Consider the following 21,887-nt stretch of genomic DNA (forward strand, 5'->3'; position numbering starts at 1 on the left):
AGCCTTCTATATAAAATACCAGATTTCTTGTGACTTCCCTAACATTTTCCACGCGCCTGCTTGATTTCTTTATTAGAAGAGAAGAAATTGAAGAACACTGCTTATTGTTGGCCGTCATCAAGTTCAGTCAGGTTTGATTTCTTTCATCTTGGAAGATGCTCAAAATTTAGCCATTCTAGAATCTCTTAGTCCTTGGATTAAAGCAATCAATATCTCAGAGGAAAAATAAGTTTTTAGAGCACATCAGCTAATGCTGTAACATACATGCTCTTAAAATCTTTGCTGATATCTCTTTTTCTCTTTTTTTTTTTTCTTTTTCTTTCTTCTTTTTCCTTCCATGCAGTGCAATCAAAGAGAACAAAAATGCTTCAGAAATTGTCAAAACAGTCAATGTGTTGATTACCTCCTTAAGCACAGACTTTCTTTGGGATTACATGACTAAATGTTTTGAAGACTGTTTCAGGTATTTATGTTATCTAAAAATAGAGCACCCTCCCTCCCCAAAAAAGATGCATAACAGCTATCTATGTAAGAACATAAAGTTTATCAAAGCATTTACATTCTGGTAGGGCCTCAGTACAAGTTAGACTCAGATAGCTATATGTGTTGCTTCCTGAAATAATTAAATAATGCAAACTAATAATTGCATACAAAAAAAATAAAAATAAAAAAATAAAAAAAGAAATTATGTTTTAATAGCAGCTAGGACTGGGAAAGACTTAAAAGGAGAGGTGGATAGGGAAAATGCTTTTGTCTTTTTTTGGAGAACAAGTGTATCCTTTTTCTTTTTAAATGTAAGACAGAAGGTTACACTTAAAGAGTCTACAGAGATTTGATATGAAAATTAGAAACACTGAGCACCTCCCATACATGCAGCAGTTTAGGTGGTTTTTGACAGGATGCTTTCTGCTGCTGTATTAGAAATCTCTTTGTACTTTACTTTAGAAGGCCTAACTGTTCTGCTGAAAGTATTCCATTGTAACAAGAATTTTGACAGGAAAATTGTTTAAAATGGTGCTTATTTCCATGCTAGAAAGAAGTCCACACAGATGAGAGATCTTCTTGAAAATGTTAGCATGCCTCCTACGATTTCAGAGCTCTGCACATTATTGGTGTTTCTTCTTGATGTGATTCCTTTGGTAAGGCAACCTGCAGTTAACTATTTTGATGTCTTTAGATGCCTAAGAACAAATAATTAGTAGATGATGTATGATAGAAGCAAGCAAGTATGTGTATGTGCATCTATGACATGTTTGGCAAAGTATAGTTTCACGTGCTGACTTCTATATGGTTATCCTTGCTATTGCCTAGCAAAATAGCAAAATTATGGTAATCCAGTGAAAGGAATGAGACTTCTTTGTCTCATAGTAACTGGCAGACTGTCGTAACTCTTTTAGGGTATGATGTTTTTTGTCATACAGAATGAGGGAAGAAGAATAGCTCTGAAGCAAGTTTGTACAGATTACATATTCATGAACTGATGTTATCAGCAATTAACTAGTGTTACTACACAGTTAAATAATGTCTGATAGCTACTTTAAACAATGCTTATTTATTTTAGGAACTCTACTCTGAAGTGCAGACTCAGTATCTTCCCCAGATGCTCAGTTATATGGTGCAGTCTCTCCTGGAAAATGTGGAGGTATTAAGTTTGCCAGAACTCACTCATGCCTTGAAGACATGTTTTAAGGTGCTTAGCAAAGTGCAAATGCCTCCTTCCTATTTGGACATTGAGACAGGAAGTAGAAATGGGGTAAGTATTTCACAAGTTATCGATATGTAAAATTGATTGTGACAAGTCTTGTTTTTAAATACTAGTTCTTTAATTTTAAATGTAGATGATGAACAGAAGCAATACAGATTTTCAGAACTTATTTTGTCCCCTTCCAGATTATTCAGTGTCCTGTAATTACTGTTCCATTTCTGACTTGTTTCAGTTATTTGTGAGGGTGAAGTAGTCTTGTCTGAAACAGAGGCTATGATCCTATGCATTAAGAAAAAATGTGCTTTTAATAGTATTGAAAAGGCAGACAGCATCATGCAGTTCTTAAAGATGAGTTGACAAATCAAGCTCAGTATTACAGCTGGTTAGGTCTATAAGGCTTTTTGTTAATATTTTAGCTTAATACGACGTGGAATTACTTGGGTGCAGGAGACTGTTATGGCAAATAAGGAACAGTTGGTGTGAAGCGGTCACACAAGCACAGCCTGAATGTTTTTCAGTAGAATAAATAAATGCATTTGACTGAAAATAATCAAGCATAAATAATACTGTTCCAGTTGTAAAGTGGATTTAAGGAAATATTTCCATTTGCTAAGCATCTCTAGACAGGGATCTGTTGATGTTTGAGTGAAAGTGTGAGGACTACACAAATATTTGTTATGTTTTAAATGCAGTTGAATCAAATTAAATATCACTGACTAAATACTGTCACATTGATTATGTCAATGTTTCTGTTCTAGAGCCCGGTGAAAAAGGAAAATGTGGATGTAACCTCGGAGACCAAGTCAGAGCTGCAGGAGGAGGACGAGACTCCATTCCCTCCCCTGAAGTCAGAAGACAGCGGCATTGGTCTAAGTGCTTCCTCCCCAGAGCTCTCTCAGCACTTAGGAGTGCCAAATGTGACACTGGAGAGAGATGATGTCTGGAAAAAAGGAGGGAGCATTCAGAAGACTTTGCATTGCATCCAAGAGCTGGTTGCTAAGTTTTCCAGTAAATACATTTTTGGGATGCAATTTCAAGAAGCAAATAATGAAAGCATCTCAGCAATTAATCTGAGCGGAAAAGAGAAGAAAGAGAACGGCTACAGATTATCTGAGAGTGCCAGCAAGAAAAAGATTGCAAAGCAAATCACTGTACCTCAGTTTAAACAAATGCTTTCAGAATTGTTCTCAGTTCGAGGGTCAACATTTAAGAACAAGAGTTCTAACCTTTCTTCTGATTGCAACTCTGATAATAAGAAAGAAAAGGAGGAAGACTGGGACTTGGAACAAGTGATGCTTGTCTTGGGACCCCTTAGAGCTGACTGCAAGGAAGCTTTTGCTGCGGCTTGTCACCTTCTGTTGGATTGTACCACATTCCCCATCTATCTTTCGGAGGAGGAAATGGAGCAGTTGTATATCTCTTTGTTTCAGTTTCCTGGTAAGAAAAGATTCCTTTCCTGGACAACTTGTGCATTTGGGAATACAAATTACAATGTGAGCTCAGTTACTTGCAAGAGATGCAATCAGTAGGTAATGCCTTTTGACTGATCTGAAGGCAAGTTGCCTATGAATTCAAGATTTACCACATCAGGGTATATGTTGTGTCTTGGGGATAGAGGACAATTCTTCTCAACCATTTTTAATGATTTTTTTTGAAGACTTTCACGGCAAAACTTGTAGATGATGGGATGAGAAGATCTTCTGGCCTGGGGTGTTTTTGGCAGATTTCAGAAGTTTCAACAGATCCATAATAAAAGAAGCATTAGGGGTTGATGGATTAAATGGAAAATCAGAGCCCATAATAGAAGCAAAATATCCATTTTTCCTAACCTTAAAGTTCAAAGGAATTTGATTAAAGCTAACATATATTAAAAAAAAAAAAAAAATCCTGTATGATTGAAGGGCCTGTCTGTGCTAGGAATTTTCATTAGTTTTAGGAGCAGTTACTGGCTTGAAGGCTTGTTGACAAGACTGTTTTGTGATGAACGATGAGGTGGGAAACTGAAATTTGTCTTTCACCTCAATACAAATTTCTGGTGTCTTCCTTAAAGCAACAGTGTTATGCTTATCATTTACACGGGTGAGCTCTCCTTGATGTAGATGCTTGCGTATTTGCAATGCCTTCCACTTGATTAAGCAATTTAGCTGTACTGAGTGTACTTAGGCTTCCTTACATACTTGTGTTTCTTTGGAACGTTGTCCGAGGATTATGTAAGATTATTTTTGATATAATTTTCAACTGCACAGCTTGGAGAAACAGTAAGGTTTAAAGGCAAAAGGGTAGAGACCCTCTAATAATGAAGGTGTAGGCTGAATGCAGTACAGAAGTTGTCTGATGAGGAGAAGGAAGAGTATTCATTTTATTCTGGTGGTTAAGTACTTGAAACATTTGTCTTTGAAGCTAGAGACGTGAATTCTTACTTCAGACTGTATCCAGTCAAGTCCTAATAAAATGTTATCTGATTATTCTTGCAGCAGAGCTGAAAGTGGCTTGACATGCTGTTAGTTGTATCTGTTCCTTGTGTGCTTAATGGCTACTGAAATGATACGCCTCAGTGCAGTTCCAGGGAGCCACTTTTGGTCAGCAGTCCTCTGTTGTTATCTCTGACAGTGACAGCTGGAAAATGGCAGCTGTAAAAACTAATTGTGCCTAAACAATCCAGAAAGCAGGAGTGCACTTGCTGTTGGGTCACTGAGGTCCTCTCTGCTAGGAAAAGTAGGGACAATGTACACTTTGTTTTGAAGAGAGCTCATCTGAAGCAAGGGGCGTTATGATAGCATCACAGCTGAAATCTGGGTAGTCATTTTTGTCTCTTGATCCTGTGAGCTAGATTGAAGAATAGTTGAAGGTAAGAGTATAACCTTAGAGTACCCTAATCTTTTTCACTTGTCTTCTGAGGAGGTTGTGATGCCGGCTTCCCTCTGTGGCTGAAGTCCTTAATGACAATATGCTGCTGTGTAAATGACTGCTATGTTCAGAATGTGTCCATCTTCACACTGCTGGAGGTGATCAACCATTCCCAGTCGCTAGCGCTTGTGATAGAAGACCGAATGAAGCGATACAAAGTCTCTGGCCACAACCCCTTCCTCGGGAAGCTGCAGATGGTCACGCTTCCTCCCATTGCTCCTGGAGTTCTAAAGATCATCTCGGAGAAAACTGATTTCTACCAGGTGTCAGCCCTCTCTTTTGTTATTACTGCCCAGCTGTAAATCCAAGGTGGGGTGGGAAAGGAAGTAGTATCCATACGAATTTTTGGAGTAATAAGTTTACTTCTGGTTTTGGTGGTTGGTTTTTTTTTGTTTGTTTGGTTGGTTTTTTTTTGTCCTTCACAAGCATTTGAAAGAAATTGCATTCTTACTTGTGTACTTCACAATAAGATATTCAGAAGTGAGAGGCTATTTTTAAATTGCTGGTTGTTTGTGTCCAAATTCTTGAGATGGAGATAGATTTGAAGGGCTAAGTTTCATTAGCCTAAGCGCTATACTTCGGAGATCTTAGATACCACTCAAATTTTTCAGTAAGACTCAGTACTAGAGGATAAATAATGATGCAAACATTCTGTCCTCCTTGTTTTGATTGCATCTACTTCAAAGATGCTTTCCTCATGTTTGTATGAGGAAAGCATCTTTGTTGGTATGAGAGTTCATTCCAACCTCTTACTGTTTATTACTCTGCTTCCAGCTTCTGTGCCTGGTATGTGTGATCTGTTTTGACCCAGAAAATAGAAGCAGAAGTGCTTTCCTGAACTCTGATGCACATCTACTTGAATTACCTACCCTCTAATATCAGAGTTGGAAAGTATATTCCTTTAGGTTTAAGTGTATGACCTGAATTCTTGCTCTTTACTAACCCAGGAAGATTTGGAAATATCTTTCAGCAACAGAGTGCTTTTATGCAATAGAAAGCTTTGAAGTCAGTGAAGAAATGACATTGTTATTGCCTATTCATTTTATTTTATTTATTGTTTTTACTGTACCCTAGAGAGTAGCCTGCGTGCTCTGGAATCAGCTGAACAAAGAGACACGAGAACATCATATTGCCTGTGTGGAACTATTCTATAGGCTGCATTGCCTGGCACCATCAGCAAATATCTGTGAAGACATTATTTGCCATGCACTTTTGGATCATGATAAAGTAGGTCTTGTGTTCACTGAAGCCCGTTTGTCACTGTAGAGTTCTTCCAGTGTTTCCCAAACTGCATCCAGTTCCCTTCCAACCCAGGGTCTTTGCTTCTGTGGTCCCTCTGTCTTTCCACAGGCTCTCTGTCCGCTCCACTGCAATTCCTTGGGACTACTGCTAGATTTAATCCCTGAATACAAACTGTATAAGTCAGTGCTGGAACATCTTTAGTTTTGGCCCAAATAATTCAGCATCTCAAAACTTGCAGTGTTTATCATTATTTCTAAAATGACCTAGACCCACAATTGACTCTTAGTCCAACGCAGCATTTTATTACTTTTTAAGAGTATGCCAGCAAAATGTTGACCCCGTGTCTGCCTTAGTATTTAGTTCTCACATTAAGTAAGCTGTATTTAAATGAAGCCAGTTCTTAATTACTTTACTTACCTGGTCTAATGACAAAACATTTCTGTAGTGACTTAGTGTTTATTTGCGAGTCTTGCACAACAAAGCTTACAACAGCCTTCTTCATTCTCCAGCAATGTTTTTGTATTTTTCTGCTTGCAATTTTGAAACTTAAAAGGTTGGAAATATGTTAATGCTTTTCAAACAAAATCACCAATAATAAACAGTACCTGATACAGCAGGGTCTTTCTCATTTGTCATCCAACTTTCAGACCTCCCTAACAGCAAACCAAGAGTAAATGTTTATAATACACCTAAGTCCTGAACTATGTTTTTGGTGTATTGGTGCATCTTTGTGGCTGTCAAGGTTTGGTTGTGCATTCATGGATATTTGGCATTTTGGTTTAGTCTGCTGCATAAAAGTACTCTCAAAATACCTGAGAAGGGTTAGTAGTCATCTGTGTAATTATAGCAGAACTATTGTTCTGATAGAGGTTTAAAAATCACTAAAACTTTACTCAGAGATAAATACTGCAAAAAATAATGTCTGTGTCTTGTTTCCTTGCAAAGGGAACAAGGCTGGAAGCACTGTTCAGATTCTCTGTCATGTGGCATCTGACCAGAGAGATCCAAGGCAGCAGAGTATCTTCTCACAATCGGTCCTTTGATAGGTATTTTCCATTTCCACTTGCTTATATTTATGTTTATATTATGCTTTGTTCTGCTCCTTTTGTCTGGGATGGGAGAAAGTTTTATAGAGCTTCACGAGCAAATGAAAAGCCTTCAGACTCCTTGCACTCCTGCTTGCATTCATTGCATGGTGCACCGAAGAGCAACTTTATGTTCTGGTGTAAAGGAAGCTTTTGTAAAAAATAGTAGGAGCTGCTTCTATGAAAGATAGCTTGCCGACAAATTTCTGCATAGCAGACACTTTTTCTCTTAGAGTGGGTTATATTTTTTGTTTTCACAAAGAAAATGGAACAAGCGTGCACACACAAAAAAAACCCCTTTTGTTTAGAATGACTTAAATATTTATGAGACAACAACTTTTGTAGAAAATGGAGAGAAAAGTATTAAGAGTTTTTCCTCAATATACGTATGGAAACTTTTTATAGTATGTTGTTCTTCTACAGTGTGAATGCATGTTTGGCCTTGCTTCTACAAATGCATGTGTAGTTGACCTCAGCTCAAGAAAATGTGCATGATCAACCTGTTGTTAGCAGAGATGAGCTATTGGCTGATGCTTACATGAACTTATGCTAAGTCTTCCACACGACAACTTTGTTGTTTGCATTAACTTTTTCAGGTATTTCAGTTGTACTTATTAGTTCTGATCTCTCCATTCAGGTCTCTGTTTGTGGTACTGGACAGTCTCAATTGTTCAGATGGTGCAATTGGTGCTGCAGCACAGGGCTGGCTGATCCGTGCTCTTTCACTTAATGATGTTGCACGGATTCTTGAACCAGTCCTGCTGCTGTTGCTTCATCCAAAGACACAACGCACGTCCATCCACTACATCAAACAGAAAAATTCAACAGGTAAAACTGTTCTTGGACTGAAACTGTAAGTGCTGACGTAGCATAACATACTTCTGAACACCTGCTGAAGGTGATGTCTGGACTGTGATGGCATCCTGTTGCACTGGGTTATCTTGTCTCAGTTCCATAGATTCTTCCTCATCCATGTACCTCTGGTGATGCCTAAAGCAGAATTCAGGAGTAAGTCATGCTAATTCGAGGACTAATGGCGATTTCTGTTACAGTAGTTGCACCTGCACTGTTGGTTTGGATTGCTTCTTGCTTTGCTCTGGGATCTTGTCCCACACTTCTCATCACCATTCCTAAATGATCCACACTGCACGTGTGTTCACTGTTTACAGGATCCCTTCATGAGCAAAACTAGGTTTGCAACCAAATGAAATCCAGGAGCAGTTTGGTGACTATGTCAGTCCAGGAGCTGTTCCAGTAAGTGGGATGGACAGGCAAATCTTACTCTCTCTGCCAAGTCTTCCACCAGCAGACCATGCACCCTCAGTATCAGATTTCTTTCTTCAATCAGTATGTTTTTTGTTGGTTTTTTTTTTTTTTTTTTTTGTCGTTCACTTGTTTGTTTGTTTTTTAGTTTAATTTGGCAATCATTTTAAGATCTATAATGAGAAACATTATGAACCACACATGATCACATGGCAGATAGGGAACAAACAGCTCATGTGACAGAGACCTTTAGGGAATAGCTGTGGAAGACTTAGGTATATCTGGGTATGAACTAAGGATTTGCTCCAAATGCAGAATCCTGTGAAGGCTGACAGCCTATTTAGGTTTGGGATTGGTGGGAACAGTGTGGCTATGAGATGCCCTGCATCATTTGGTCCAAGTAACAAGGTTTTTCCCTGGAGTAGATCAGGCATGCTGCGTAGAAGTGTCCAGTATTTTTTTTTTTTTTGAAAATAAACTTCTGTGTCACCTATCTCCCTCATTCTGTTAGTCTAGCTATGTTTGTATAATTATTTTTGTCCTGATTGGCAAATAATTAGATGACAGACACTGGTAGAATCCAAAGAGACCTGTTTAGAAGATGCTGTAGAAACACCGAGCTAATATATTCTTTCCTTGTTTCACAGCATGTAATCAAGGAAAACTTCAGCTCTTTGTTCTCATTTCCTTCCTGATCTCAACAAATATTTTATGCTCGGAAAGCATAAAAAATATTTCTACTTCTCAGGCATCACAGCATAAGAAAAACAACACATGCTTAGTGCTGTGATCCTCTTGTCTTGTGCTTAGAGTAGCTTAGTACTGCTCTACCACTTAAAAAAAAAAATTGCTTCAAAAAGCAAAATCTTTTTTATTTTAGCTCAGTTCATTACAATTAATGGAGGAGAGTAGCTTTTTAAAATCTTTTCCTTTTTCTTACAATAATTTACTCAGTATAGAGAATGTTGTGTGTAATGCCCCATTATACATTCTTTTTAATTTTTTTAATTTTTTTTCAGAAGATATACATGATTGGCTCTGCAAGAAAAAGGTCTCCTGGAAAGAATCTAGTGTCTCTGAGAGCAATTCTGAGGAAAACCTCCCATTGAGTCAGTTTACTGCTGTGGATAGAGAAGCAATTTGGGCAGAAGTGGAAAAAGATCCAGAGAAGCTGGAGTTAAAAACGGAACAGTCTGAAAATGATGCCTCTTGTAACCCTGTAACTTCACATGAGGCAGGTGGTGACCAGGATAATAGTGAACACACAGAATCAGTGGACACCAGCACAGGCCATGACAGTGAAAATACATCCTCTTTTTCTCCTTCTCTGGAGATGCAAGAAATGAGCAGTGAGGATAATGACAGTGCTGCAGCTGATGGCAAAGAGAACACAAACCGAGCATTCCTTCCTGAAAGCTCCAAATCCAGTGTAGCACTAAACCTTGTGCGTGCTGACTCTGAAAGGACTCAAGCGTCAGAATCTCTGTCAAGTGATGAAGAGGTGGACCTGGAGCTCCAGGAAATTACAAACTCTAGGTTGCTCAAGCAGCAGAAGGAAAAACAAGAGATGGCTGAGGCTCTGTTCAAACATATGCTGTTATATTTGCAACCCTATGATTCCAAGAGGGTACTGTATGCTTTTTCTGTTCTGGAGGCAGTGCTTAAAACAAACCCTAAAGAATTTGTTGAAGCTGTAGCTAGTACTAGCATGGATACCAGCTCCACTGCACATTTGAATCTTATTTACAATCTCCTAGCTCGTCACCAGGAAGCTCTTGTAGGGCAGAGTTTTTATGGCAAGCTTCAGACTCAGTCCCCAACCATGTGTCCCCATTCTCTCCTAATAGAATTGCTCACTTATCTCTGCCTCAGTTTTCTGCGCTCATATTATCCGTGCTACTTGAAGGTTACACACAGAGATGTGCTTGGCAACAGAGATGTCCAGGTAAAAAGTGTGGAAGTCTTGATTAGAATGATGACCCAACTGGCTACCATGGCAAAAGCAGCAGAGAATAAGAATGTAGAATTCATACGGAATTTGCTAGGAAGATGCAAAATTCAGGAGTTTGTTCTTCTTTCCTTGTCTGCATCTATGTACACAAGTCAGAAACGGTATGAACTGCTTATGGTAGGTGGCACTGATAACATTCCAGAAGAGGATCTTTTTGAAGAGAGCCTAATCAATTTTGGACATGATCAAATATGGAGCGAGCACCCGCTCCAGATTGAGTTGCTGAAGCTCTTGCAAGTATTGATTGTCTTGGAGCATCATCTTGGACAGACTCCAGAGGAGCAGGAGAATCAGCCAGACCTCTCCAGGGAATGGCAGCAGGCTCTTAATTTCCAGCAGGCTATTGGTGCAATGCAGTATGTCTATCCACACCCAATAACTTCACAGGGATTATTTGTCTCTGCTGTTGTTAGAGGTTTACAACCAGAGTATGGTTATGGGATGCATCCTACTTGGGTAAGCTTAGTCACGTGTTCCTTGCCTTATTTTGGGAAGTCATTAGGTTGGACTGTGGCACCATTTGTTGTACAGATTTGTAAAAACCTGGATGAGCTTGTCAAACAATATGAAAATGAAGCTGTGAAGATATCTGTGAAAACATCTGCAAGGTAAGAGTCTGCAGTGTGGTCTTTATTATGCCGGAACTTTTTTTTCAAGTCCCCTTCACTACAGACTAGTGCATGGTTACTTACTTAGCATCGTAACTCACAGAGTTTGATCTTTTGATCAAACCCTCAAGCCTAGATGAGGAGGATGCAGTTCTATTGACGTAGGGCTTACAGCAGTTGGATGAAGAGAGGAAAGGGGACCAGCAGCAAGAATGACCAGCATGTGTGATACTGCTTACTATCCAAGTACAAAGCAAGGTCTCTGTTCTGATAAGATTCAGGATTTTAGAGAATTAATTGGAGACACAGATCATGCAGAAGTAAGATATTGTGATACTGTTCAAAGCAGACAGTAAGTAAAAAGAGTAGGGAAAAAGAACTGAGCACTAAAGATTCATGTTGAGGTGGGGAATAATATCTAAAAGATCTAGATGGGTAAATGGGTTGTCCAAGCATAGTTTGTGAGTTCTGTGTTCTGATAATTACTGTCTGTCTGGTCATTCCAATATTCTTTTGCAGTGTTCATTTACTGAACAGTAATAGATCTCTGTTGGAATTTTTCATCATGGAGTACCACTTGGACTGTTGAGCTTTTTTTTTTTTTTTGCTTTTTCTTTTTTTTTCCCTCCAAAAGCTTAACCTCTAAAAGAGAGAATGTTACACCTGATTATCCACTAACCCTTTTGGAAGGTCTGACAACTATTGGTCACTTTTGCCTCCTGGATCACCCTAATCAAACTAAAAAGGTAACTGCTTAATGCCTGCCATTTCCTACCATTTGCTTGACACCTTTGTATTAGTTTGTCAGAGTATGCATCCCTTTTTCATTCTGAAGTAAATTTAAGTAGTAAAGGCAAGCTTGTAAAAGACAGGGAAGCCTGATAATTCATCAACAGAAGTGAACTATGTAAATGTGTAAGGAAGAAGGGACTTCATTTTCTTTTATTTGAAGAAAGGGAAGTCGAAAAGACTCCTAATTACAGCATGAAAGCAGTCACTGTAGTGCACAGGATAATGTATTTTAATCTTCATGTTTTTGCTTTCCTAGTCGTCCTGTCTAGCTGAACCTGCAAACTTGAGAAATGCTAGGAATGCCATTTTGGAAGAGTTGCCTCGTATTATTAATACCATGTCCCTTCTTTGGAATGTTATAAAGAGGGAAGACTCTCAAAAACGACCAACTGACTTCTTTGGAACTACTAAAGGCTCTTCCTCAGTCTACTTTAAAGCAACCAAAGTAGGAGTTCTTTTTAAACTACCGTATATCTCATGATTCTTATCATCTCATCATTCTTATCATCTCATCTCTCACCAGTGCTTTTTAGATAGAGTTCATAGAAATAGCTTTGCCATTTCCAGAATGACACTGGGACATAAAGAGTTTCTGAAGAAATCTTAAAAGCTATGAACTTTTACAGTTCCGAACTTTCGAACTGTCAGAACTTTCCGACAAAAATATGTCTTTCTCTGTTCCTCCTGTTCATCTGGACTCATTCTTGACCAGCTTAATGTTTATTTTTTTCCTGTGAGCTTCTATTACTAACTGCCGTAGAGCCTGAATTGTCTGCAGTTTCCTCAGGCAGTATAGCATGCATCTGAGGAAATAAAAATGCTAGGCTTTTTCCTTTTTCTATAGTTATTGATAAACTGTAGCAGTGAAAAAAATCAGGAGAAAAAAAGAATACAGCACTATAAGAATTTAGTTTTCCTATTTCAACATCTGTTTTCTAAAATATCTGCCTCCCTTCTCTAAGAAGGACACAACTAACTTATTAAAACCAGCCTGACTGCCAAATACATACGGAGAGTATTTTCTTATCATGTTGTATTTTTTTTAACATCTTTGGAAAAGGACAAATATTTTACAGACTGAGAATTAGCCTTTACCTTGCAAAGTTTAGCATACTGGGATTTTTTCCTCCCTCTACAGACATTAAGAACTAAAATACTGGACTTCCTGAATCCATTGACAGCGCAACTTGGAATCCAGTTGATGACAGCAGTTGCAGCAGTATGGAATAGCAAGAAACCTCATAGGAATCAAAGTAAAATAAAGGTAAAACTGAATAAAGGAATTCTTAGGTTTCCAGTGTAAAGGCAAATGCTACATTTATATGATTAGTTCTGGTCTTGTTTATAGATTGGTTTGGTTTGGTTTTTGTTGTTGTTATTGTTTTTTGTTTTGTTTTCTGTTGTTGTTTACATATGACAAAGATAAATTTAAAATGTTTTTGTTTGTATGCAATTCCACAAAGCATCAGGGCTACAGTTAAACCTAATTAAGTAATCGGATTAGGAGGACCATGTGGCAAGTTAAATCTGACGGTGGTCTAGATTGTAATCTTAGTGATTACATATTGCCAGTTTTACTTTATCTGCTCTATCTTCAGAGGAAGTTTAGAGATACAGATTTCTCTGGAACTACGCATGTACTGTGAGCAGAAGACTGACCTTTTCTGATTTCATTTGGACACACTGTCGTAGAGTCATCTAGGTTGAAAAAGACCTTTGAGATCATCAGGTCTAACCATCAACCTGACTTAGTGCTGTCACTGGTCCTGCTGACCACACTTATTTCTGATGCAAGTTAGGACACCACTGGCCTTCTTGGTCAACCTGAGCACACTGCTGGCTCCTGTTCAGTTGAGCATCGACCAGCACCTCCAGGTCCTTTTCTGCCAGGCAGCTTTCCAGCCCCTCTTCCCCAGGGCTATACCACTGCATCTGATTCATAGGACACAACTGCAGAACCCTGCACATAATTGTTTTCAGGAAGGTTTTTGAAAGAAATCTGCACGTGGCAAATGGTTGCATGGTTGATGTAATTTATCTGATTTAAGCTTTGTGTATTTACACATAAATAGTCCCACTGAAAGCTGCTCATCAGCCTGAAGATTTGCTTGGTATCATGATCTGACAGATGTGTTTTTTGTTTGGTCAGATACTTCCGGTGGCTAGTGCATCCCAGCTCATTCTTGTGGACTTAATATGTGCACTTAACACACTGAAAACTGATACTATATTACATCTAGTCAAAGAAGTGGTCAAGAAGCCATCTCAAATCAAGGGTGAAGAGGTAACCAGGAAGATAATTTCATTATCTTAATGTGTTGAGGTAGATCTAGAACAGCATGCATCTTTAGATATTATTAGAAGAAAAGTTACTTTTTTAAAGTGCAAAGTTTCCTGAACAAGTTATGCTTTCCAGAATTAGCTTTTCTTTAAACAATCAGTTTAAGTAGATTCTTTAGAAAATTTTGCCTGAAAAGTTACTGTGGGTGTGGTAGCTATGGGTCTTCTGGTACTGAAGATGATTCCAAGTATTATAAAGATACATATAAAGCTATAGATATCCTGCTTAGTGAGATATTTCTACTTCTTTACCCTTATCTGAGCAGTTAGAAGTACTTTTATTCTGCCCCTGCTGTTTTCCACTTAGTAATATTGGCTTCCTTGAAAGCTATCATGTATACCATTGTAGGAGATCCTACAGCTCTGAAAAACTGTAGGGGATATTCAGAAGTAATGTCACTGATTCTGAACTAGAGTCCTCTGAAACTCTGAAATCTCTTGCGCTCCTGTATAGGCAGTTGTATCATAGTTGCTCAGTTGTATGAGTACAGGCTGCTTCTTAGAAGTGATGTTTTCCATTGAATACAGATACCCAGCAGCTAGAGCTTTCTGTTCTTCTGAGGATAAATAATGAAATTTTTTGCTTTTATTTTTCAGAAATCCTCTCTTGTAGATATCCCAATGTTGCAGTTCAGTTATGCTTTCATTCAAAGGTAATTCAGTCATTGTAAAAGATGATTTTCTGTTTGAATGTTACTCAGAGTACCAGGATATAACAGTTAACATTATTGTTTTTGCTCAGCCTTGATCTTCTTGTTGCAAAGTTACAGACCACCTTTAGGTAGGGAATTGTTATCGGCACTTCACTGGTAATAGGCACAAAATAACTGGGCTTAGATTGTTTTCCAATGAAATGTTGCTAATGTCACTTGAGAATCTCATTGCATATGAACAGAGCAATACAGATCAGATATTTGATTAGCAAGACATTTACATAAGGTGTTACAATCTGTCTCCTTATCTGGTATGTGTTTCCAGATGACTGGATAGCAAACTTCTACATTTTCCTTCATTTTGAGAAAAGCACAGTACAATTGCTGTGAAAGCAGTCTGTACTGGACATGTAGTGGGTCAGAGAGGTGATTGGAAATGTTTCTTGAATCAAAGTGTTTCCTCACATTGGCTTTTCTCATATGGATGCTTTGGGATGTATCAGACTGCACATGATACTGTATGCAATAAGCTATGGAGATTGAGTGAGCTGGCAGGCAGTGGATTGGTCAGCTAAGCTTTACTCTTTTCCTTTCCCCTGATGAACCATTCCTTTTACTGAGCTGGCATACTGCACATGCTGCTAGCCCTTACTGATGTAGGCACACAGGCTGTGCCACCAGATACTTATTCCGTGTTGCTGGGTCAGATAGTCCTTCAGATCCTGCTTTTTCCTAATATTGATAGAAGCTTCTAAAACACCAAGTTACACCTGTTTGTTTGTTTGTTGCTTTAACTCTTAACTTCAGGCTTGCGTGTGTTTGTTATTGTTGGTTGTTTTTGTTTTTGTTTTTTTTTTGACAGATTGCCTGTTGCAGCTTTACAGGAGAACTTCCAGTCCTTGTTAGGACTTCTGAAGGAATCTGTGCAGTTGAACTTAGCTCCTCCTGGACACTTTCTGCTTCTCAGGTACTGCTTAAGAGAGAAGGTTTATGGATGCACTGAGTAGAGCTATCCAATTTCTAACTTGGAGCGAATTAATTTTTCCAACAGTACCCTGAATGACTTTGTGACCAGGACACCTACTCTAGAAAACAAAAAAGACCAAAGAGATTTGCAGGTACAGTCTATATACGTATAACTTTTTCTTCTAGTTTATTTGGCATGTACATCTGAGTAAAAGTGGAGATGACCTAATCTGTACTTTGGATCTAAATTCACCTGTCCTTTTGGAATGGATGAATGCACATTTACACATTTTGACTTAAATTTACTTAAATACAGGAGACTGAAATATGAGACACATTGCACAGAATGTCCCTAACCAAATTTTGTCAAAAAAAGTACAAAATCACAGTAGCAACTATGGACTATTCACAGCTAGTTTCCTTGGGTAATTGTATCATTTTTCTCAGAGTTGAAATCATAACAAAAATTTGACTGTCATGAGTTCATATCACGTGTGTAAAATATCAAAATCTCAAAGCTGTCTAGAAAATTAGTGGCATAATTGTCCTTGAAGGACATAACAAATTTTGCAATGTTGATAACTGTCGTTTCACCTTTCATGTAAAGAAGGGATGGAGCAGAGCAGTATTCTCTTCCTCTACTGATCATGATTTCACTAGAACAACGTAAGCACTACCCACATAAGTGTAGTTTTTGCTCTGAGCCAACCTAACACTTCCTGTGAGGTGAGACTCTATTATGGTTATGGGAATTTTGTGTCCCAGCACTTCTGTGTATATCTGCTTCAGAGACTGACTAGCAAAATGACATCTTGCAGTCTCTTCACAAATGATCTCTGTTTTAATTTGGATACTTAAGATTTACTTTGCTTACAGTGTGACCAACTTTTCATTTTGCTTGGAATTAAATGTGCTAAAATATGTATATAGTTTGATACTTACTTTACCCCTAGTAGAAAGACTGATATGGACAGATGAATTTCCATAGAATAGAACTCAGGCTCACTAAATGCTTTACAAATTTGAAATGAAGACGCTACCAGGTCTCAACACAGGCACTGCTATGTCATTCCTGAGGGACTGAACAATTCAGATAGTGTCTTCTGACAGTTGACATGGGATATATAAAGCATGTCAGGACTGATACTGAGCAGATAGATACTGTATTAGTAATTTCTGTGGAAATTAATTACTAAAATCTCCATGGTAATCTAACTTATAGGTTTCCTTCTTGCTTCCCATCTTCTTGTCTTATTTGAAGTGAGCAGTAGTGTATATTGAGAGCACAGATAAATATATCATAGAAGTATATATGTTTCTAAGAGTTAAAAGTGCCTCCTATTGATTTTAATTCCATATGAAAAGGACTTCATTGGATTTCACAAGTGATGGTAAGTTTTATCTAACGCCAGATTAACATCTTATTTTATAGGAAGTGACCCAAAAAATCTTGGAGGCTGTAGGGAATGTTGCTGGTTCTTCTTTGGAACAGACTAGCTGGCTGAGCCGGAACTTGGAAGTGAAAGCTCAGCCTCAGATTTTGCCAGATGAGTTCAACACTGAAGATGTGAATGGTAATGTGGTTTTGTCTGACTTTCCACTGCTTTCTCTCTTCTGCTTAAGTCAATAAAGAGTACAATGTGTTAGTGTGTAGTTTGCTTGAGAAGGAAGTAATACAGATAAAAAGTAAAAATACTCATTGTCTTCCAATAGCAATGCCAGCCTAAGTGGGTTTAGTAAATACTATACATGGTGTGTAATACAGAGGAAAACTTATTTTAGGTGCATTCAATACGTGGGACAGAATAACACAAAGCATGAAGTATGCTACTGTGGTGAGATACCCAGAAGCATTTCTATGTAATACCAACATGCAAATAACAGTTCTGTTTGGGAAGAAAATGGATCAACAGCAAAATTTAAACATGTCTCGTCTGAAGTGAAAACTATATGATTTTTGCCTCCTGTAGATACTTCAGTGGCACCCTCATCAATGGTTTCTGCTTCTGCCCCTTCAATATACAGTGTCCAAGCTCTTTCACTCCTTGCAGAAGTAAGTAGGATCCTGCATTGCAATTGCTGTTCTCATCTATAGTTATGTATTTTTATAATTGAGCAGAGGAATACATCAGTTTTTTCTGGTAGAGTGTGTGGGGGTTTAGATCTTAATGAGGCATCCCACACACATCCACATCCTATCTTGAAACACAGTGTGCTTTTCCCCTTTGTCAGAGACAACTGCTATAGGTTTAATGAGACATTAATTTTATTTTTAAGGTTCTTGCTTCTCTTTTGGACATGGTTTACCGAAGTGATGAGAAAGAAAAAGCCGTGCCATTGATTTCCCGTTTGCTATATTATGTATTTCCTTATCTACGCAACCACAGGTGACTTCTCTCTCTGTATATCTGATTTTTCTGAAGTTTAATTTTGACCTCATTACAGACTTTTGCTTTTTTTCCTTCTCAGGGGTACTTAATAGTTGATAAAGTATCATAAAGTTGATCTTTTACTCAAGAGAATTCTCAATCTCACTAACAAGTGAATGTTTCTGTTACAAGACCTGTAAAATTCCTGTACTCGGAGACTGCTGTTCTGACCATTGCTCTAATGAATTAAAATTCAGGGTAATACTTGATGGCTGTGTTTACATTAGAAATTTGGTTTCAGCAGTAGTTTAGTTTTGAGGTGAATCCCATGATTGTCTCCATTTGTGAAAAGCAGAGTTCTCAAACCAGTTTTGGTGCGTGAATTAAATTCCTTTTGGAGGAAACTAGCAGAAAGTCCTCTGCAAGTGCGACCCAATAGGGCTTACAAATTCCTGACTGCACTGCCAGGAGGAGATCTAGAATATATGTACCACGCTTACCAGTGGAAGTCTGTTAAACTTGGGACATCCTGAAGCAGTTCTTGCCAGTCAGATAATCCTACTCTTTTATTTGCCATCCACCATGATCCCTCAGATCTTCACTGCAACTACTTGTTTTGCTGCTGTTGTTTCCTTATCCTTTTGTTCTTCTTACACGTAACCATTTCTTACTTTGTCTGCCCAGTTGCTTTTTTCTGTTGGTGAAAACTATTGCTTTTATTGTCATTTACTATCATTGCTTTTTAATTTCTACCAATCTGCCACTGGTGAGTCTTCTCTGTGAAGTGTCTAAACATCTGTTGGTAGTCTGAATGAGGACCAGGACAGCAACTGGAGATAAGGAACAGCCAAGCAGACATGCACTCGCTGTAGAGAGCTAGAGGAAATCTTCAAGTCACAGCTCACTGTCAAGCTCGTGGCCTATTTCAAGTCTGAGGGTCACCATGCAAGTAGCATCCAGAGGCACTAATGTCAGACATGCTGACATGTCACTGCTGCAACAGAGCTCTGAACCCTTGTCACGTCCTAACCTTATCCAGCAAAATTCTGTGTCAGGAGGCATTCTGAGCACTGGCTGTGGGCAGAGAACAGCCATAGTGCTGTGTACATCCCCTGAAAGATGCAGGCCTAGGTCATGTTTCATACTGGATGGTCTGGGGTATGGCCTGGAGCACACTTAGAGCACATGCTGACAGAAGTCCTTCTCTGTGCTCAAAAGCCTTATCCTTGCCTCCTTGAGAAAAGCTGGAGGTTCAGGGGTGGGAGGCCACAGATAATAGACTACTGTGTTTCTTTCACAGACTCTCAGGCTGATAGGTTTCCTCTTTTCTTGTCTGCAGTGTCTTCTGAGGAGGGAGATGCAACAGATCTGGTTTCCATGCTGCTGCGGTGCAGTATGTACTCCAGAGAATTATTTCGGAGCACTCAGAGGCTAGGACTGCACTGCAAAGGGAGGAAAATACCAGAGGCAATAGTGGAAAGGGATCTGCATGATGCTTGCATGATACCAGACTGGCGAAGGCTTGCAAGCAGGAGGCTCTTAAGAGCTGGGAAAATGACAGCCTCTGCAGGAATGCCAGTGAACTACGTTCCCTGGCTGCGGCTGCTGCACATCTGACTGGAAGTAGCGGCTTTGCTTGCTGCCAACTGCTGATCCCCAGCACTCTTTCATGGCTGATGCTTGGTCAAACAACAGCCCATTTATGTGTGCAAGGTTATAGAAGGGTGAGGTAGGGCAAGAGACAAGGAGATTTTAAGGCCCTTTCCTGTTCTCTCTGTTCTCGTAGGATGTTGTGCTATTTAGGCAGTGTTAGCCAATATTAGCTAATATTTGTGAATGTATAGACACTGTAGACTTTGTTTGCCCACAGGGAAAGATGCCTGGTACTGTTTGTCCTCCCACCTATTCCCATTCTAGAGAAGTTACATTCCAGTGTAACTTTTTTGTCCCCATAGGAGCAAAAGGAGGGAAAAGAGAATACTGTCTTCGTGGGGAGATTTACTTCCCATGTTCTAGGGTCTCATAAGTCAGTCCTATTTCATCAGTCTTCTTCATGCTTCCCTTTCCCCTAAACTCTCAGTGCTATTCACAAATCTCTTAAAAATCAAATGAACTTCCTTCTTCTAACAGCTCTCTGCCAACTGGCAAGAAGCAACCTTCTCTTGCTTACTTTTTCTCCAGCGAACACTGGACAGCTGTTACTGTTGTAGCTATTGTCAGGCTTCAGGCTTCCCCTCCTCCTATCTGCTACTTTTTGGCTTCTACATTTTCCAAAGTAGGCCAGTATATACTGAAGTGTGAGTGAGATCACAGCCACAGTTCAGGGGAGATTGTCTCAAGTATTATTTAGGTTGCAGTCAAAACCACTAGGCAGTATGCAGTACAGAGCCAAAAAAAAAGAGTATGAAGGATCAGGAAGATACAACCAGAATAACCAGGCATGTCTACAAGGGGTGATGGGTTGAGTGTTACTAGGAAGTGAGGAAGTGAAGCCAGCAAGCCTGAAAGTGCAGCAGGGTACGAAGATTTTTCCATGCTCCAGGGAAATGAATCAGAGTGAAGCACAGAAATTTTGGGAAGCTCTTCTCTATTAATTTATTTGTCATTTTCTACTGTATTTACTACAATCTACTTAACCTATCAGCAAGTCATTCAGATTCTTGATGTATGAAATGCATGCCATCCTTGTTGACCACAGGCATATACTACTGCACAAGTAGATCATGTGCTTTTGCTATTTGCAATACCTAAAGAAAGTCCTGTATATAGCCACCACGGAAACTGTTCTGGAAATTACAGCATCATGCTGAGCTTGCTATAACCCAAGCACTCACTCCATCTCTGCTCCACTGCTATTAGGATGTCCTTGTGAACTAATGCAGGGGCTAATGACAACTTCTGCAAGGGCAAGGGAGGTGATTGTCTCTCTCTACTCTCTTTCCTCATGGGGCCCCAGCTGGAATGCTGCGTACAAGTTTGGGGCCCCTAACACCAGAAAGATGTGGAGCTTTTGGAGAGGGTCCAGAGGAGGGCCATGAAGATAATCCAAGGGCTGGAGCACCTCTCCTATGAAGATAAACTGAAGGAACTGGGCTTGTTCAGCCTGGAAAAGAGAAGGCTGTGGGGAGACTTCATTGCGGCCTTCTAGTATGTAAAGGGATTTCATAAACATGAGGGAAATAATTTTTTTTATGATGGTAGATAGTGATAGGATAGTGATGGTTTTAAATTAAAGGAAGGGAAATTCAATTTAAATGTTGGGGAAGTTTTTACTGAGAGAGTGGTGAGATGCTGGAACAGTTCCCCAAAGAGGTTGTAGATGCCCTGTCCGTGGAGGTGTCAGAACAGCTGCCATACCCAGGATTTCTAGGAAGCTATTTGACAGGCATCAGTTCATCAAGGGTCTCTTCTCCTTGCTCCAACCACGTTAGGCTTGAGCTCAGCACTCCTTCCCTACTGTACCTTGCAGAACCTGTTGACTAGTTTGTGAACTTTCTTTTGGGGAAGATTTGAATCACGCATGTAGTTGAGGTGGGCAGTGCCATGATATGTCTAATGAGAAAATACCACCCCATACAAGGTACTCTGAAAATGTGAGGAATTTCTGCAGAAAATGCTTTGATCAACTGATCTGCGACTGCTCTGAATTAATGAGCTGATGTAAACACAGCCTATTCTGTTTCTGAGATAATTTAGTTAGAAGTTCTCCAGAAAACAGTTAATTTTCCAGTTATGCAAATGTAACTTTTAAAAAGATTGATATTTATCATTACTTTTCCTCTTCCCCCAGTACCTACAACATTCCTAGTTTCCGTGCTGGTTCTCAGTTGCTCAGCTCATTGAGTGGGTACGCCTATACCAAGCGAGCATGGAAAAAAGAAGTTCTGGAGTTGTATATGGATCCGGCTTTTTTCCAGATGGACACTTCATGCACTCAGTAAGACGT

General features: G+C 39.2%; 1 protein-coding gene across 1 annotated transcript in view; it reads left to right on the forward strand.

The window, feature by feature from the left end:
• DOP1B (DOP1 leucine zipper like protein B) overlaps window positions 1-21,887 on the forward strand; it is a 45,644-nt gene that overhangs the window by 16,536 nt on the left and 7,221 nt on the right. Inside the window, exons 11-30 of the mRNA XM_042810587.1 lie at window positions 344-463; window positions 1,034-1,139; window positions 1,562-1,753; window positions 2,464-3,142; window positions 4,604-4,875; window positions 5,687-5,839; window positions 6,800-6,900; window positions 7,577-7,767; window positions 9,222-10,821; window positions 11,456-11,567; window positions 11,870-12,058; window positions 12,752-12,877; window positions 13,763-13,897; window positions 14,551-14,606; window positions 15,469-15,573; window positions 15,658-15,724; window positions 17,005-17,146; window positions 17,543-17,625; window positions 17,850-17,959; window positions 21,732-21,878. Of these exons, the coding sequence (XP_042666521.1) occupies window positions 344-463; window positions 1,034-1,139; window positions 1,562-1,753; window positions 2,464-3,142; window positions 4,604-4,875; window positions 5,687-5,839; window positions 6,800-6,900; window positions 7,577-7,767; window positions 9,222-10,821; window positions 11,456-11,567; window positions 11,870-12,058; window positions 12,752-12,877; window positions 13,763-13,897; window positions 14,551-14,606; window positions 15,469-15,573; window positions 15,658-15,724; window positions 17,005-17,146; window positions 17,543-17,625; window positions 17,850-17,959; window positions 21,732-21,878 (4,686 nt within the window). The remainder of the gene's footprint in view (window positions 1-343; window positions 464-1,033; window positions 1,140-1,561; window positions 1,754-2,463; window positions 3,143-4,603; window positions 4,876-5,686; window positions 5,840-6,799; window positions 6,901-7,576; window positions 7,768-9,221; window positions 10,822-11,455; window positions 11,568-11,869; window positions 12,059-12,751; window positions 12,878-13,762; window positions 13,898-14,550; window positions 14,607-15,468; window positions 15,574-15,657; window positions 15,725-17,004; window positions 17,147-17,542; window positions 17,626-17,849; window positions 17,960-21,731; window positions 21,879-21,887) is intronic.

This window comes from Centrocercus urophasianus, unplaced genomic scaffold (assembly GCF_019232065.1).
Source record: "Centrocercus urophasianus isolate 14NV4802_14NV808 unplaced genomic scaffold, USGS_Curo_1.0 seq_12, whole genome shotgun sequence".
In the NCBI taxonomy this organism is placed as follows: domain Eukaryota; kingdom Metazoa; phylum Chordata; class Aves; order Galliformes; family Phasianidae; genus Centrocercus; species Centrocercus urophasianus.